Source organism: Lathamus discolor, chromosome 2, assembly GCF_037157495.1.
Source record: "Lathamus discolor isolate bLatDis1 chromosome 2, bLatDis1.hap1, whole genome shotgun sequence".
Classification (NCBI taxonomy): Eukaryota; Metazoa; Chordata; class Aves; order Psittaciformes; family Psittacidae; genus Lathamus; species Lathamus discolor.
Genome location: NC_088885.1, coordinates 62,114,444 through 62,129,669, shown reverse-complemented (window position 1 = coordinate 62,129,669; position 15,226 = coordinate 62,114,444). Strand labels below are relative to the sequence as shown.

Genomic DNA, 15,226 nt, shown 5'->3' with positions numbered 1-15,226 from the left:
TTAATTCTAAGATTAATAGATCTTGTAATATGTTTTTAGTGCTTCAGAAAATGTTGTTCTTGGAGCTAAACAAGTGATTGAACTGTTTGAAAATAGATCTGAGAAAAAGCAGGAATAGGTGATTTTTATTTTTTTTTCCACTAAATGGTTACTTTGTATCTTTCAGTGTTTTATTTGCTTTTCCTACTTTTGAATCTAGTGCTTAAAAGAATGAGTAAGATATTGATTAAAAGTGTAACATAGAATATAAAAGATTTGGTGAGTTTTTTGCTAATTAAGACAGGCTTTTAGAGAAATATATTTGTCAAACCACTGAGTACAGTGAATTAAGGAAAGATGCTTCCTAAACTTGAGCTCACGTGCTTTACTTGTTTTGATTCATAATTATCTGTGGTTATCTGGATTGCTGAGCAGTCACGAATTTGAATAATAAAAATAACCTTAGAATTAGGAGACTTAACAAGAAAAAACATTTACAGATTCCAAAGTTGCTGTACATGTTTTTAGTGTCAAAGATTAAGGTAAATGGATATTGATGTGTGTATTGAGTCTTTGAACAGGGATTAATATTCCCAGGGACTATGGGAAAGGTTTAACAGATTATTGGAGAAGGCCATAGGGGTTCTGATATATGCAGCTAACTGTATATAGTAATTTATATAACATGTATTTTTTAATAAATGATGAAATGCCATGAATCATCTTTTTTAGGCAAAGTATGTTTTTCTCAGCCCAAAGAAGATAAATTACTTGAATTTTAGTAATTTTAAATACTTAACTTACTCTTTGCATAGCTGTTACATCTAAGTTTCAACTAGAATTAATGAAAATGTGAATACTTGGCTAGTATTCAAGGTTTAATAAAGTTCAAAGCATGTATTTAGAATAGGGAAGAAAAATCTTGTGTATGGTGCAAATTAAAGTCAAAGCCTATCTCAAACACACATACCCTGAAATTTCATTGTAGCCAGTATGGTGTTTGTCAGTGCAGAACCCGAGTGATTACTGAAATATAATTACCTTTGGGGAAGAATCTGGTTGCAGGGGGAAGTCTCTCCTAAGATAGTCCATTAATACTTCAACAGTATTAAGAGTAGGATACTTTAAAAAGTCTATGTGGGAGCAATTATTTCTAATGCACTTTAAATTGTAATTGAATAGAAAATGACTGCATTAGACTATTTTGAGAAATCTTTACTGTTGTGTAGCATCAAATTATCAAATTTTGCATTTCAGTATTCTAGCATATTTTTTTCCGCATTTTTCAAGCAATACACTCTTTATAATGTTTGAAGAATTGTTCTATTGCTGCTATAATAGCTTCAGAGGATAACCTTTTCCAGAAGTTAAACATCTAGGGCAGCAATAGCAATATTGCTGTTCTTTTCTACTTCAGTAGTCAGGTTTTTTTTGTTGCTTCCAACTTCTGCTAATTAAATCAAGATTTTTTTTATAAGATAATGATTTATACCTTGTGGTCCAAAATGTGAAGTTTAGACCTTTAATCATTCCCCCATTCAAAACAATGTATTTTTAAAACTTGCAGGTTTTTTGGTGCAAGTAAGCAATTGATGGCATAAGATATTATTTTATTGAGAACTATTAGCTATTTAAAACTTCCTGCATAAATTAAAGAGGAGCTAAATGGTTTTGCAGTTGTTGCCATTAGTAGCATTTTAGATTACACAGGCAATTATTGTGTTCATTATCATAGAGCAGCCCCTTTGCAAAACTGTTGTGATTGTCTTAGACATATGAACAAATTTTCCCTTGGAGATTAAAATTTCCAGTGGTGTGTTTAATTTTGTTAACACAGTTGTTTCAAATAGAACAAATATTATGACAAGTAGAAGAAAATTTGCTTTTCTAATATTAGAAATAGCAGTAAACATTGAAAATTACTCCACTTGTTAATTCATCTATTTCTTGTCATAATTTTTCTGGTTATGATCATTTTCAAAAGGAAAGAAATCACTTTCTTAAGATGTTATATTTTACAAATATCTTGATAAAATCAATATAATTAATATTACCCACTTTTTCAGTGTTCAGATAAATTTTAGAGGATGTTAGTGAATTTCTACATGAAATGTATATGGAGGATTCAACAGTGTTTCATTAGTTGGAGTGCAGATGTTGTTTAAGTGGAAAGGTACAGAATTAAAGTATATTTCAGTACATTATATAACTAATTTTTGAGAAATTGAGAATGCATTTCTATTAAAACTTTCTTTATGTGCCTTCTTAAGAATTTGCAATTGCCTTCACTTGCCATGGTAAATGAAAATATTAAAATTGACTATGGCTAATAGTATGACCTACATTAAAAAGGATAATGTTATTAGTAACAAACCAAATGTTCTTGAGCAAGAGATTTATTGTGTGAAAATTTTTCATCATCAGCTTCCTTTATTCTCTTAATATAACTCTAAACACATTTTTGTTGGATTCCAAACTTAAATTCACATCTGTCTTCATCAATTAGAAAGGTATTAATGCTTTGAATTAGCTACGTATCAGTGTGCAGTGGACTAAATTTAATGTTTCTGTCCAAAAAGTGGCATTCTTTCCAAAGAAACTCTTTATTCATTTCTGTTCTGGGGTGGGGCTTTTTACGGGGGACGGGACACCAAAGAGGGAGCAGAGGGGAGAGATAGGCTTTCACTACCATGATGCAGGGGAAAAAAAGTGTGAGGTAGTGGTTATGCATATTGCAAGACAGTGATTCTTTATTTTATTACAAAAAAAGACCAACTCTAGAAGGCCAGATTAAATCATTCCTTTCACTTTTTAATGGGATTTGGATGAATAGAGTAAAATATGCACTTTGCATTCATTGATAGCATCTTTAGGTTGAGGTAATTGAGTCTTTTTTCCCTGACTGAATGAATAATGACTTCATCTGATCCTCAGCGAGGCCTGAAACTTAGGCTGCCTTTGTCAAAGCAAAAAGATCTGGGCTTTGAAACATGCTCTACTTCCCTGGCTTCATTTTTCTTCATTTTAATCCAAAAACCTATTTTTCTCAATAATTCAAGCATAAACTATGTAGTAGTTGAAGCAGCGGAAATTGCAAGATATTTGTCCTCGTTGTGCTGCTTTTTAAATGCAGCTGATAAATCAGCGGCTGTGGTCTTCAGCTGCCTGGTTCTCTAGGGAAGGGACAGCCCATGTATAAGCAAGATTGCTGGAATTTTTAAGAACTATATTTAAAGTGGTTCCTTTGCAGACCGTTTGTTATCTAAGGAAGTGTTATGTTTTACTGGTCTTACTGACAAGACTTGGAGATAAAAGGGGCATCTGTGATGGGGTCAAGGAAACCCTCACATAATTTTCCCACATATTTTACTCACTACAAGAGCATCCCAAAAAGTGGAATATAAATACTTAGCTTAGAGCATACATTATTGAAATGGTGAGAGTCTTAGTTACATAGCTTAAAAAATATTTTTATTCATGAGAAACAGTGGGTGAAAGATAGCCTTCCTTAATGTTTTTACTAAAAGATTTCTAAATCAAATACCTTTTTGCTTGTAAAAAGTTGAAGCCGTTTTTACTCTTTTGTTTTGAAAATAGACATTCCACTTGATTATCGTTGTTTAGTATTATATGGAATAACTGAAAGCTTCATGCAATTATAAACTATTTCTATGAAATAAGTTAGTTTTACAGGCTGGTATTGGAGAAGAGGACAAGTTACACGAATGAGAAGGTAGCTCTGCTGCATTTTTACATTGATTCTTGAATCTAACAGGTTTTTGATCTTCTAGCAGTAAATAAGCAGTAGCTACCCTAGAGATATAATATACAGTGCCAGGATTTTTGCTGCATGCATGACAGAAGGTTGTTCCTGCTTATTTTTGACTCTGTCTTTTCTCCTTGCCCTCTTGTGTTACTATCCTGGATCAGGGGATGAAGGAGATATGTGTTGGATGTAAAGGCATTCAAAAGGCCTGTCTGGGACAGTCCATGGTGGTTCTGGGAACTGTTACTGTCCTGTAACCAGGCAACATCTATTCCATGCAAGCATAGGAACAATAATCAATTCAGTTATCAAAACGCAGTTAATTGCTACAAGTGCGTGGATTTTTAATAGGTAGGAATAAAAAAGCCAATAATAGCTAATTGTTTGCCGTGCAGAGGTGTCAGTTTAAGAAAAACTCATGACTAATAACTTGATTTGTACTTCTTACTCTAGGTTGGCCTGCTGGATTTGGAGTTAAATCAACTGACCAAAGCCTTGTTTTTGGCTTTAGTTGCACTATCAGTTGTTATGGTAACCTTACAAGGATTTGTAGGCCCATGGTATCGCAACCTTTTCCGGTTCCTCCTGCTGTTTTCCTATATCATCCCGATCAGGTATGTATACGAATGAAGGAAGAACACAGATGTCTAATTTCACTGAATGTGGCTTTCTTGAAATTTATACTTGCTTCTCATTGCAAAGGAAATTGATCTTATCAGGAAGCTGAAGGAGAAGGTGCCAACAAATCTGCTGATTCTTGAAGGATCACTGTACAGAAAACAATACTGTTGTATTTTTTTTTTCTTTTGTATAATGTTCATCTTGCTGGAGTAATCAGGATATCTAATCCTTTACTAGCATAAATGTATTAATAAGGATACAGTCTTGGTATATTTGAGAACGTGGGTTTAGGAAACATGTATTTGAATGAACTCTTCGATACTTTTGAATTTTATTTTTAATGCCTTGAATACTGAAAATGTTCAATTTCTCTGGTTAAAATACAGACTTCTTGCTACAACAATGATTAATTTAAATGGAATGACTGAATAATGTAAGTGCACTTTTACAATGAGAGGACTTTTAAGATGTGTAACCAAGTAGAGACTTGCCCTGAATTAATTAATTCATTAAGCATGAGTACTGTATATTCAAATTGCATATAAACTGGAACAGGAAATAATATCTATGTCTGTAATCAAGTCTTCTGTAGACACAGAACTGAGAACACTGACCCTAAAATTATTTTTTTTCCGTGAATGGGTATTGCCTATGCAAAATGGAAATATCCTCTCCTGTTAAAATACCCAGTATTTAAAGTGATAGTTAATTTTAGATGCTCTCTGGAACTCTTCAGTTTGAGATAAGTCATTAACTAAGAGCAGTGGCTAGCCACAGAGTTAGCAGCAACTAAACTGTTGGTAGATTTAAGATCTGTCCCCTCAGATTTGCACACAATATTGAAATCCATGTAGTATAAGGGAAAAAAAAAGGATTTATTTGAGAATTCTGATCTTCTTACATGACTTATGTGCTACTGTGGGCACGCTTATTTAAGTACATGTCTGTGTGAAGGAAACTGTGTCTTGTCATATTTGACCAGTATGGTACTCACGAAGTATCTGTCTTAAGGTTTTAGAACTTAAAGGACTTGTATTTTTATGCTGCTTTTGTGTAGCAAGAGCAACTTGCTGTGGTAGTTGAGGGAGAAGGCTCCAGGAAATATGCTGGGAAGTATAGAGGTCTTATTGTAGAAACTGGTCACTTCAGAACAGTTTCCACTTCCTTTACCTGGCTCTTGTTTTTTATTTACACATTTGTGTTTCAATTTTGTGATATCTTTCTAAACAGTCAATGTCATAACTCTCTTACTGCTTGTGTGATGTTGCTGTTTATGTCGTATCATCGTTCCCCCCATACACACACAGTTACTGAGTATTAAGCAACTTACCCATGTGAAGAGGCAAAAGTGCTGTATTCAAGTGATAGTCAAGTCTGCATACTGCTGAAAGATGCACATAATCATCAAAGACATGTAGGGGAAGGGAAAAAATGAACTAACCATGTAAAAGATCACTTGTTGGTCACTATTCTGCCATAATAAAGAGTTTAAGCCAAAACTTCAATCTGTCTTTTAACCGTCGTAATATCTTTGTTACTAGATGCAAGAGGATTAAGAGCATATAGGTGGTGTAAGCAAATTTGACTCTGTTTTGGAAGTTCAGCATATACCACTGAGAAACATGTTGGTTTATTAGCTTGCTTTCAAATTAAGAGTTCTTTAGTGGACTTGTGGAATAGTTCTTTTCCAAAAATAATTTCTAGGATACATCTAATCCCATTTTCCAATTGCTTGTGGGAGATAACATACAAAGCAAAAATATTAGAGGATGTGGTTGGCTTAGTTCTGAGATGGACTATGTAGTTACTCTATGAAGATCAGACAGGAATCTGTCAGATAATGCTTTTTTCTCTAAAGGTTTATCTATTTCTATACCACCTTTTCTTCAATCCCGCTCATTTGTATACAGGGTTGCTTCCCACACTGTCAGCAAAATGAACAACTCCAGTCATGCCAGAGTTGTTCAAATATAGCTACACTTCTCTTCCTTTTTCTCTATGTTAAGCATGGAAATTGCTTCTTCTTTAGGCTGTATTTAGGTTGTGAACTCTTGGAGGTGAAAATGATGAGGCTAATGACACTGAAGCACCAAGTGTTGTGTCTTCTCGTGATTTTTAAAATAGCTATATTGGAGGAAAAATGAACTTTTTACTGGTAAAGGAAATGAACATGGGAGAATCCAATTCACAGGATTGACTGGTGTAGGCAAAGAGTATCTGAACTCGTGCACACATGGCATGTGATGATTGAGAGTTCTAGAGAATTCAGGAAGTTTCTGAACATGGAGGGGTTTTGCAGTTGTGTTTGGCTTTTGGTTTGCGGGGCAAAGGAAATTCCAGGTATGCAATGAAAATAGTTTTCCATAGCCAGGCACATTTGGTGAAGATCACTGGGAGGAGGTAACTAACTGTTAGCAGAGCTTAGCTGATTTCTGTACAGTCTTTCCTATAATTAATAGAAAGAGGAACATTTTTGCTGCGGCAAGCAGCTCGTTCAACGTGTTTCAGCTGCATCCTAAGTACTCCTCTCAATCAATGTTGCTTCACTGTCTGAAGTTAGAACCATTATGCATAAAATGTTTTGAACAGGCCCACACTCCCAGAAATGTTTGGCCCTTAAAAATTATATTCTGTAACTGATGTTTGGTTTTCTCCTATGGAGGAAGCATGGCCCAGGGACCCTCCGTGGGCAGTCTGTCTTCCTACAGAGTTAATCTGTTTGCATTTCTTAAAATTCATTGGGAAAGGAGGATTGAAAGCGAGTCCTTGACAGACTCCAAAACTACATCAATCTCCCCAGGATTATGCTTGCCCCTCTCTGAATTCCTTGGTATTCCTGGGCGTTTTTCTAGTTCTCTCTTAGGTCCTGAGCCATTCTGCCAAAATAAGCCATCCCAAACATCTGGAAGGAACTGTCTTGCACTTTAGTATAAAATTGGGGGCATTACCTGGCTCCTGGCTGCTTTTTTCTGGGTTTTTAAGAGGAGCATTTAAGAAAAATGCTTCAAGTTATGTCAATCTGTTTTCAGTGGGCAGTGAAGAAAACACTGCAAGAAAGTCTTGTATTTGAAATGCACTGATATCCAACCAAATCTGGGATTATACAAATTGGAATTTGTGTATTCCCAGGATCTAGGGAATTTGCACCTGTGCAGGATTGTATTGTCTTACAGCAGCAAGCAGCTATGCTGCTTTAAATCATATCATAGTTTGTGCTGTGTTGGAGCTCTAATTTGTGTAACATATGGATGTGTTACATGTACAGTATCAGTATATGTAGTCTCACATACACAGATAGAATATATATTAGTTATATGATGCAAGTCTTTCAATGCAGAAGAGCTAAAAAGCTGCTCAAAGTAGTTTAAGCAATCCTTACAAGTGTGCATTATGCTTCTATACCATACCATGAAACATAATGAAACCTATATAGAGACTGGAAAATATTACATGAAGCTTTTTGATTGTTTCTTGGCCAATAATTTTAAAACTGATACTGTTTTCTAGTTAATGTATAAAGTGTGTAATACGTAGTTTATGGCTGTTTCAAGCAGGCAGGGATATAGGAAGGTTAGGAGCATAACGACAGGGGATTGAATACAGTTTTGGGTACTAACATGACCCAGATATCTTCACTGTTTCACTCAGAAAGAAGTCCTGAAAATATAAAGACTATATCTCAATTACTTCATTTATTTTGAAAATTGGATACTTCTATGGATACTCATACTGTATTTGAAGTTTTGGCATGGCTTTGTGTTTTGCTACAGACTTTCTGCTTATATAGAGAACTGCTTAGGATGTTCAAATAAAACTCATACTATTTTGATTCAAATTCATACTTGAATTAAAAGCAAAAATATCTGTTATTGTAGTAAAAAGCAGTGTGGATTCTGAAATGTGTAATTGATGTTTTGTTGTGGGTTTTTTTTGTTGGTTTTTGTTTTTTGGTTTTTGGGGTTTTTTTACCCCAAAGCTAAATTGCAGGACAAATCCACCCTGGTTCTTAGTGGAATAAATCCCCAAGTTGGATAACAGTTGCCTGAAGGTTTATCTGCTCTAGAACCTAGTGCTGAGGTTGAGAGAAAAGAAACTTCACATTATGATGTTCATTAAATATGTCTGTTCTCTGCAACAGCCTTCAAATACCATTATTGACAGACTGCGTCTGAAGACTGCTGTTAACTGGTTTGGTAAAAAATCAGTTACTGATGCAACAATAAGCTAATGCTACATATGATGCAGTTCTGTGCATTTTCATTAATTACTGATGAGCATGGAGTCTTAAATTGAATGAGAAGAATTTAAGAACTGGTAAATTGAAATATGGTTTTGGTTGCATAATGAGATTTCTTGAAGTCCACAAAGGGCTTATGAGAAATGATAGCTAATATTGTCAGGCACTGAAAATAAGCATAGTATCTCCTTGGTTTATTGTATAAGAATTCTTGGACTTTTCTTTCAAGTATTTCTATCCATTCCTGTGAAGCTCTGTTGGCAAGATTTGAAAGCAAATGGGCCTCCATCATTTTTAGCGTTAAAGCAGTTTCCATCATGTGCTACAATGACTTCAAAGGCAAAAATTTCCTTGAAGGCAACAAGCACCAAGTGGAGGATGTCAGAGCAGGATACAGTGTACAAACTTCAGAATTAATACTGAGAATGGATCTGTAGACCTAATTTTTTATTTCATTTCTGTTTATTTCTTTAGTCATATAAACAATTCAAGCATGCACCCAGTATCTCTGTGTGCCAGAAACCTTTCTTGGAATGTTCTGGTCACTGGGGAGATCTTATTTCTCTGGAGGCCAATGGTGCTAGCTTCCTTAGGTCCTCAGCATAAAGGAGATACCCTCTGTTGCTCTTAGCAGTGCATACTGAAAAGCTAGGGTAGTTCTTATAGTGTCTTCATGCTTTGGAATACAAATTTGTCGCTCAGCAACAGAAGCTGTCTTACCTGTAAACTGTATTTAGGTGAGATTATAATTAAATGAATGTACAGAGTGTTTAGATCCTTGAAACCAGATAATGCATGTGCTTATAAAAGATGGAAGTGAAGACATGTGCTTCAGCTTTGAGAGGTTTTTTTTCTCATTTAACCTTACTAAAGTACAGTTTTTCATATCTGGATGACTTTGTATAGCCTCCATTGGTAGAGCGGCCACATGGATTTCTCTCTTTGTAGAGAAGCTCCTGTACCCGAGATAGCAGCTCTTAAATAGGACTTTCATCATAGAATTCCTGTCTCCGTAGCGAGGCAGAAAAAAAATACAGCCCAAATGCCTCTTCGAAGTGGGGTGATGGGTGGCTTTCCTCCTTCACTTACTCTACTTCTGTCCAGAGCACATGCCTAGCTGTTATTAAATAAAGTGTGCTTGTGTTTCTCTTCTGGAGCTAGACAGCATCCTTTGTACTTGACTAGCTAAAAAGCAAGTTTTAATCCCTAAGAGGAGTAAATCATTTGCTGTTCCTTCTGTAGACTGATACATATTTCAGTGCGAGGTTATTATATTGGTTTTTATAGTCTCTAACTCTGCAAGTTAGCAGACATATGTAGTATAAATACCGGTTATTCAGCATTGGTTCTGGATTGAGTGAGAGTGTAAAACTGCAGTTAACCAGTGCGAGGCAAGTCACTTCCAGTATTTTTCTCCTTGTTAATACTGTAGTATTTCAATAAAAATAATCTGGTAGAGTCCTTCTGCTGCTGTCTGTCCTGATGTGGTTTTTTATATAAGACAGCTGAAGTTAGGTATGATATTGCAGAACTAATTGGTATGTATCACCAGGTAGAAGGATAGTTTCCTGATGCTGACAATTTTAATGAGAAAATGAGAGCTAGTTAATGAAACATCATCTTGACTGCTCAAGAATCTTGTATCAAAAAGGCTTGTTTCTTTCTGTGCTGCAACATGTGCTGTCATCTTCTGCACAAATTCAGGAGAGAGTGTGGAGTAAACTGATTTTTTTTAAGTGTGTGCTGAAAGTTCAGATGTTCTCAGAATTCTAGTTAAGTGCATCTATGGGATACTGCAGTTTATGAGTCACTGCTTCATCCGCTGTTACCTCAGGTTATTTGCTGTCAATGTGTCCCTGTGCCTGCAAGAGGACAGGTGAAAACAGTTTGTGGCAGCTGTTTTGTTTAGGCTGTAAAGCACCACTTCAGGACCGTTAAAAAGGTCTGAAGTGCATAAGCAGTGTTTTGACCTTGATACACACCTTTGAACAGTTGTAAGAGTTATGCTACTGTAAACCTGTTACTAAATATGGGACTCTCAGCCATGTGCCCTCGGTAAATAGCTACAAATAGTTCATGTAGCCACTATCCTAGCTGTTTTTTCAATGTTTCTATTAGAGCGGAGTCAAGGGAAGTGAGCATGTGCCTGTTCCTTAGTTCCTCTGATATGGTAGCAGCAATGCAGTGAATAGCTAAAGGAAAGTAACATTTTAAAGTTTTAGAACAAGGTGACATAGAGTTTTGAGTTGAAGAATTTAATTTTGGAGAAGAACAATGTGATCAAAGTTATCTCTGACCAGTAGGAGCAAAAACCTTTTTATTATAACATAGGGACACAGGGTGCAAGGGCGGTTAATTCTTGTATGACATAGACATGGAAATAAATATGCAGACACCAAGTGAACTGAAGTCAAAATACTTCTGATTTTGCACCTTTATGTATAATAGTCTTAGTAAATAAGTCATATAAATAAGACTTTCTGCAAATCACAGTTTCTAGTATAGAGCTACCCAAAGGTCCCTTATTGCTTCTTAAGTAGGAATTCTAGCCCACATGCTGTCACAAGGGTCCATTTCACTGCTTGAGCTGGTGGGAACACTCCTGTTACAGTAACAGGACACTGGATAGCGTTAATAAGAGAACCATATATCTTATTCTGCAAATACTCTAGCTTAACACTCAGGATGCTATTTTATTCTGTGCTTCATTCTGTGCCTCAGGTTCTCTGCACCTGAGGGCCTCTGTAACTGCACTTTGGGAATGACAGCAACAATGTTGATTTTTTGTGAGGCGAAAGAGAACTTGACGAATATAGTTTTACTTCCCTAAAGAAAAAGTAGTAATAAAAAAAAAACCCTCGACACCTGTGATTTTTTTTTTTTAACAAATAAAAGGAGTGACTTGCGCAGCAATCTAGTCTTGACAATAAAGTATATCTAATGCTCTCACAAGTGTAGTAATTACGTGAAGAATCTCCACAAAGTGTTGCAATCTCTCATGCAGAAGGCATGATACTGCATTTGTTTGTATTGCAGTAGTTCTGAAACTCTTGGATGGGGACTGACTTTCTAATGTAATAAGTACCTTCAAACACATACCAAAAGGATTGTTCCAAAATTTTTGTTGCATATAGTTTTAAGATTATTTTTTTTCAGGTATCCTAAAAAGAGCTTCTAGTTATATTTTTTATGGTGATAATTTCACTTTGCCTGATACTCACACTGATTATGGTATAAATTTCCTTTGCAGTTTACGTGTGAACTTGGACATGGGTAAGGCAGCCTATGGGTGGATGATTATGAAAGATGACAATATTCCTGGAACAGTTGTTCGAACTAGCACCATACCAGAAGAGTTGGGACGATTAGTTTATTTACTAACGGATAAAACAGGTATATCAGGTTACCATTCTGAAATATGATGACTTTTATAAAATTTTGAAACTTTATTCTGTATTTGAGTATGTTAATGTAAGGGTAGATTTAGACTACTGATTTTTATTCTAAGTGTGTGCTTGAGGTCTTTATACCATTATCAATAGGCTTAGGTAGGCAAGAACTCACATGTGAAAGTCAGTATTTGGTAATAATCTGATTTATTCTGGTGGGAACACTCCTGTTACAATAACAGGACACTGGATAGCATTAATAAGAGAACCATATATCTTATTCTGAAAAGACTCTAGATTAACACTCAGGATGCTATTTTATTCTGTGCTTCATTTCTACCTCAGTATTGTATGAAAGTAACAGTTAAGAATAGCCTTCAAGAGAGCAAATAATTTCCAAAACAAGTGATGAGCAGCCTTCAAAATTATATCTGTTATCCCCATGAAGTTAGTTATGCTACCTAGAGCTGCTGTATGATTTCATCTTCATGACTTACCTGTTTACTATTCCTGACTGTTGCACTGAAAAACCCAACCAATACCAGGATCAGAAGGTAAGTGTATGAAGGAGAGCTTTGCACTGTGCTGCTGTCTGCCATACTGGCTGAAGCTTGTTGCAGTCTTACCATGCTCTTAGTTCTAGATATATTTAGGGAATCTTAAAGTTTATTTTGGAAAACATCATAATAAATAACAAATTAAATACTGCAGAAAATACAGTATTTCTTCTCCTTTCTTGGTTCTTTCTGAGATTCAATAAATCAGTTCTGGTAGACATACTTCTTTTTAAGAAGCTGAACATTTGAACTGAGAAAGTGTTTTTCAAATAGCTGAAGAACTTTTTTAGTGTTTTTAAGTAAAATATAGTTCAAAATGGTGAGAAAGTGTTTTTTGGGGAGGAGGTTAGCCTCTCTTACACTGCTCAGGAAGCTTAATACACAGTTTACATTTCTTTCTGCTTGAAATAGTTCGACATTCCCTCCCATGGTGAACACTTTCATTATTGCATATTTTGAAATAAAGTGTAAATATAATATATTGTCACTTTTGCAGAACACACTTTTTTTTTCTGTTGCTACATATTTTACCCTATACACTTCTGAATATGTTCTATTTGGCAAAGATAAAAGACAACTGCAACCTTCTTTCTTAGGATGTAGAAAAGTATATTGCTAATTATAGTGTGGCAGTTCTTCAAAGCAAGTAAACAATTCTTCTTTTAACAAGTTTTATTTCAGTTAGCTAATGATTTGTATGCTGTTTGAAGCTGCTTACTGATTTTAATTGCACCCTTCATCATGATAATTTATGTAACTTTAAGAGTGCTGTCGCATTGGAAGCTTGAAATATGTAATTTACAGCATATGTTTGGAAAAGGGGAAGCATGTTCAAAAATAATGACTTTTCAAAACAATGCGGTAGAGTTCATTCACCCAGAGCACTAACTTTGTAAGCAAAATCAATAGATACTACTTAAACCTTTATGATAGAGTATCCAGTTACCATACGAAACTGGAAAAGTGGCTTGAGTATTGCAGTATTCTGCTTAACAGACTGCACTGAAAATTTCAAGAGACTAAATAAAATGCTAACAGAGTTCATTCACAGAACTCCACAATACAAGAGTTACGTTCTCACTGATGGCCAGCTTATATTTGGAGGCACAAGGATTAGTGTGCTATCTTCTTTACCTCAAGATGTGTGTATCTGCCACCCTGTTGAGAAATAGAAGACTGTTTGAAAAAGAAAAGAAAAAAAGCCCCTGCAGTTCTACTTCTAGAAGGGCAACCAGTACACTTAACCTAGTACAACAATAATTAAAACCAAAGCTTTTCTCTTAAGAAACGTGTTTTTTTTTTTTTTTTGTCGACACAGAATTTAGTGATACGGGATTTTCAAAGAAAAAATAGTGTGCTACATCTATAAAGCTTTGAAAGGATGCATTTTATTGACTTGCATATACATAGAGAAACCCTGTTTTGCTTCTAATCGGTGTTTTCATTTGTTTGTTTTTCAACCCACATTGTGCCACTTGCAATCACAGTAGTTCTGTTTAATTTTAAGAAGAAACACTTGTATTCTGGCCTTTCGGAGTGCATACTTAAAAGGGACTAAATAGACATATGTTGAAAGGCTTTTACCAGAAAATGTGGTTATGTATAGTTTGGGTGATTGCTACTATTCAGCCTCAAAGGCTTTTCAGAGCACCACAGTCTGCTGAGTTCTGCAGGAAAGTCTGAATCTGTAAGTTAATGATGTAAAAATGAAAATAAAAGTATTCTAGGGCAATAGTTCCAAAATGTCAGCAGTCTCACCCTGTGTACTTTTATCCAAGTGTTAGCTGAAAGCTGATTTAAGTTGAAAATAAGGCTGGAGTCCAGCAGAAGTCACCAGCTCCAGAACACTGACCATGGCTTTGCAGACCACACTTCAGATTGTGATGGGAAACACTGTTCAATTGTATTAGTCTTAAATGACCTGCGAATTTTAAATTGTGTTTAATTTTGAACAAATGTGTACCCAATGTACTTTTTACTCGAGTATTATCAGTAGCTGCTCTACAGTTTCATCTCCTGAATACATTTGTCTCATTCTACATTTTATACAAATGTGAAGCACACTCTTAGGTGATGAACAAAATCTGTACAGTTAATCCATGGTTACCATTGCATGATTATACACTGTTCGTGAGAACTAGCTTAAGTACTTTTTCACTTGAATTTTCAGTTCATAGTCACGTAAACCAGTTGATTCTGTTCTCCCCACTTAAGGCTTTGCTCTCAGAGGGGTAAGACGAGAGCCAGTTTCATAGCGATCAGTCCAACTGGGTGCCATTAGAAAGCAGGACTAGAAGGCTGGTCTAGTTAAATTTCAGCAAATGAAGTTTTCCTCAATATTGAAAATTAAAGGGAATCCAGAGAACTGTCTGCAAAAATCTTACATTGTGGTCCAAGCTTCACTGGAAATGATTGAGAATTAGTTGTTGAGTCTAAGGAGCATTGCATTACTAACATAATTGCAAGGTAGTCCTTTGTATGATTGTAAATTGGGTTTGTGCTTCATCAATAAGCTTTTTGACAAGAAGCGTCCATCACAGTGGCTCTCTCATTTGCCACAGTATAATAGAAAATGAAGTATCCCAATAATTGCATTATAGTTTCCTTATTGTGGGACAAGAAAGCAATGTGGTATAATTAGGTTTGATTGGAGTGCATGTTTCCGGTAAGATCTGAA

At 35.5% G+C, this 15,226-nt stretch overlaps 1 protein-coding gene across 7 annotated transcripts in view; it reads left to right on the top strand.

Moving 5' to 3' along the window:
- ATP9B (ATPase phospholipid transporting 9B (putative)) overlaps positions 1-15,226 on the top strand; it is a 158,000-nt gene that overhangs the window by 104,993 nt on the left and 37,781 nt on the right. For all 7 annotated transcript variants that reach the window (XM_065667199.1, XM_065667195.1, XM_065667193.1 and 4 more), the window contains 2 exons: positions 4,199-4,359; positions 11,854-11,996. In XM_065667199.1, the coding sequence (XP_065523271.1) occupies positions 4,199-4,359; positions 11,854-11,996 (304 nt within the window). The remainder of the gene's footprint in view (positions 1-4,198; positions 4,360-11,853; positions 11,997-15,226) is intronic.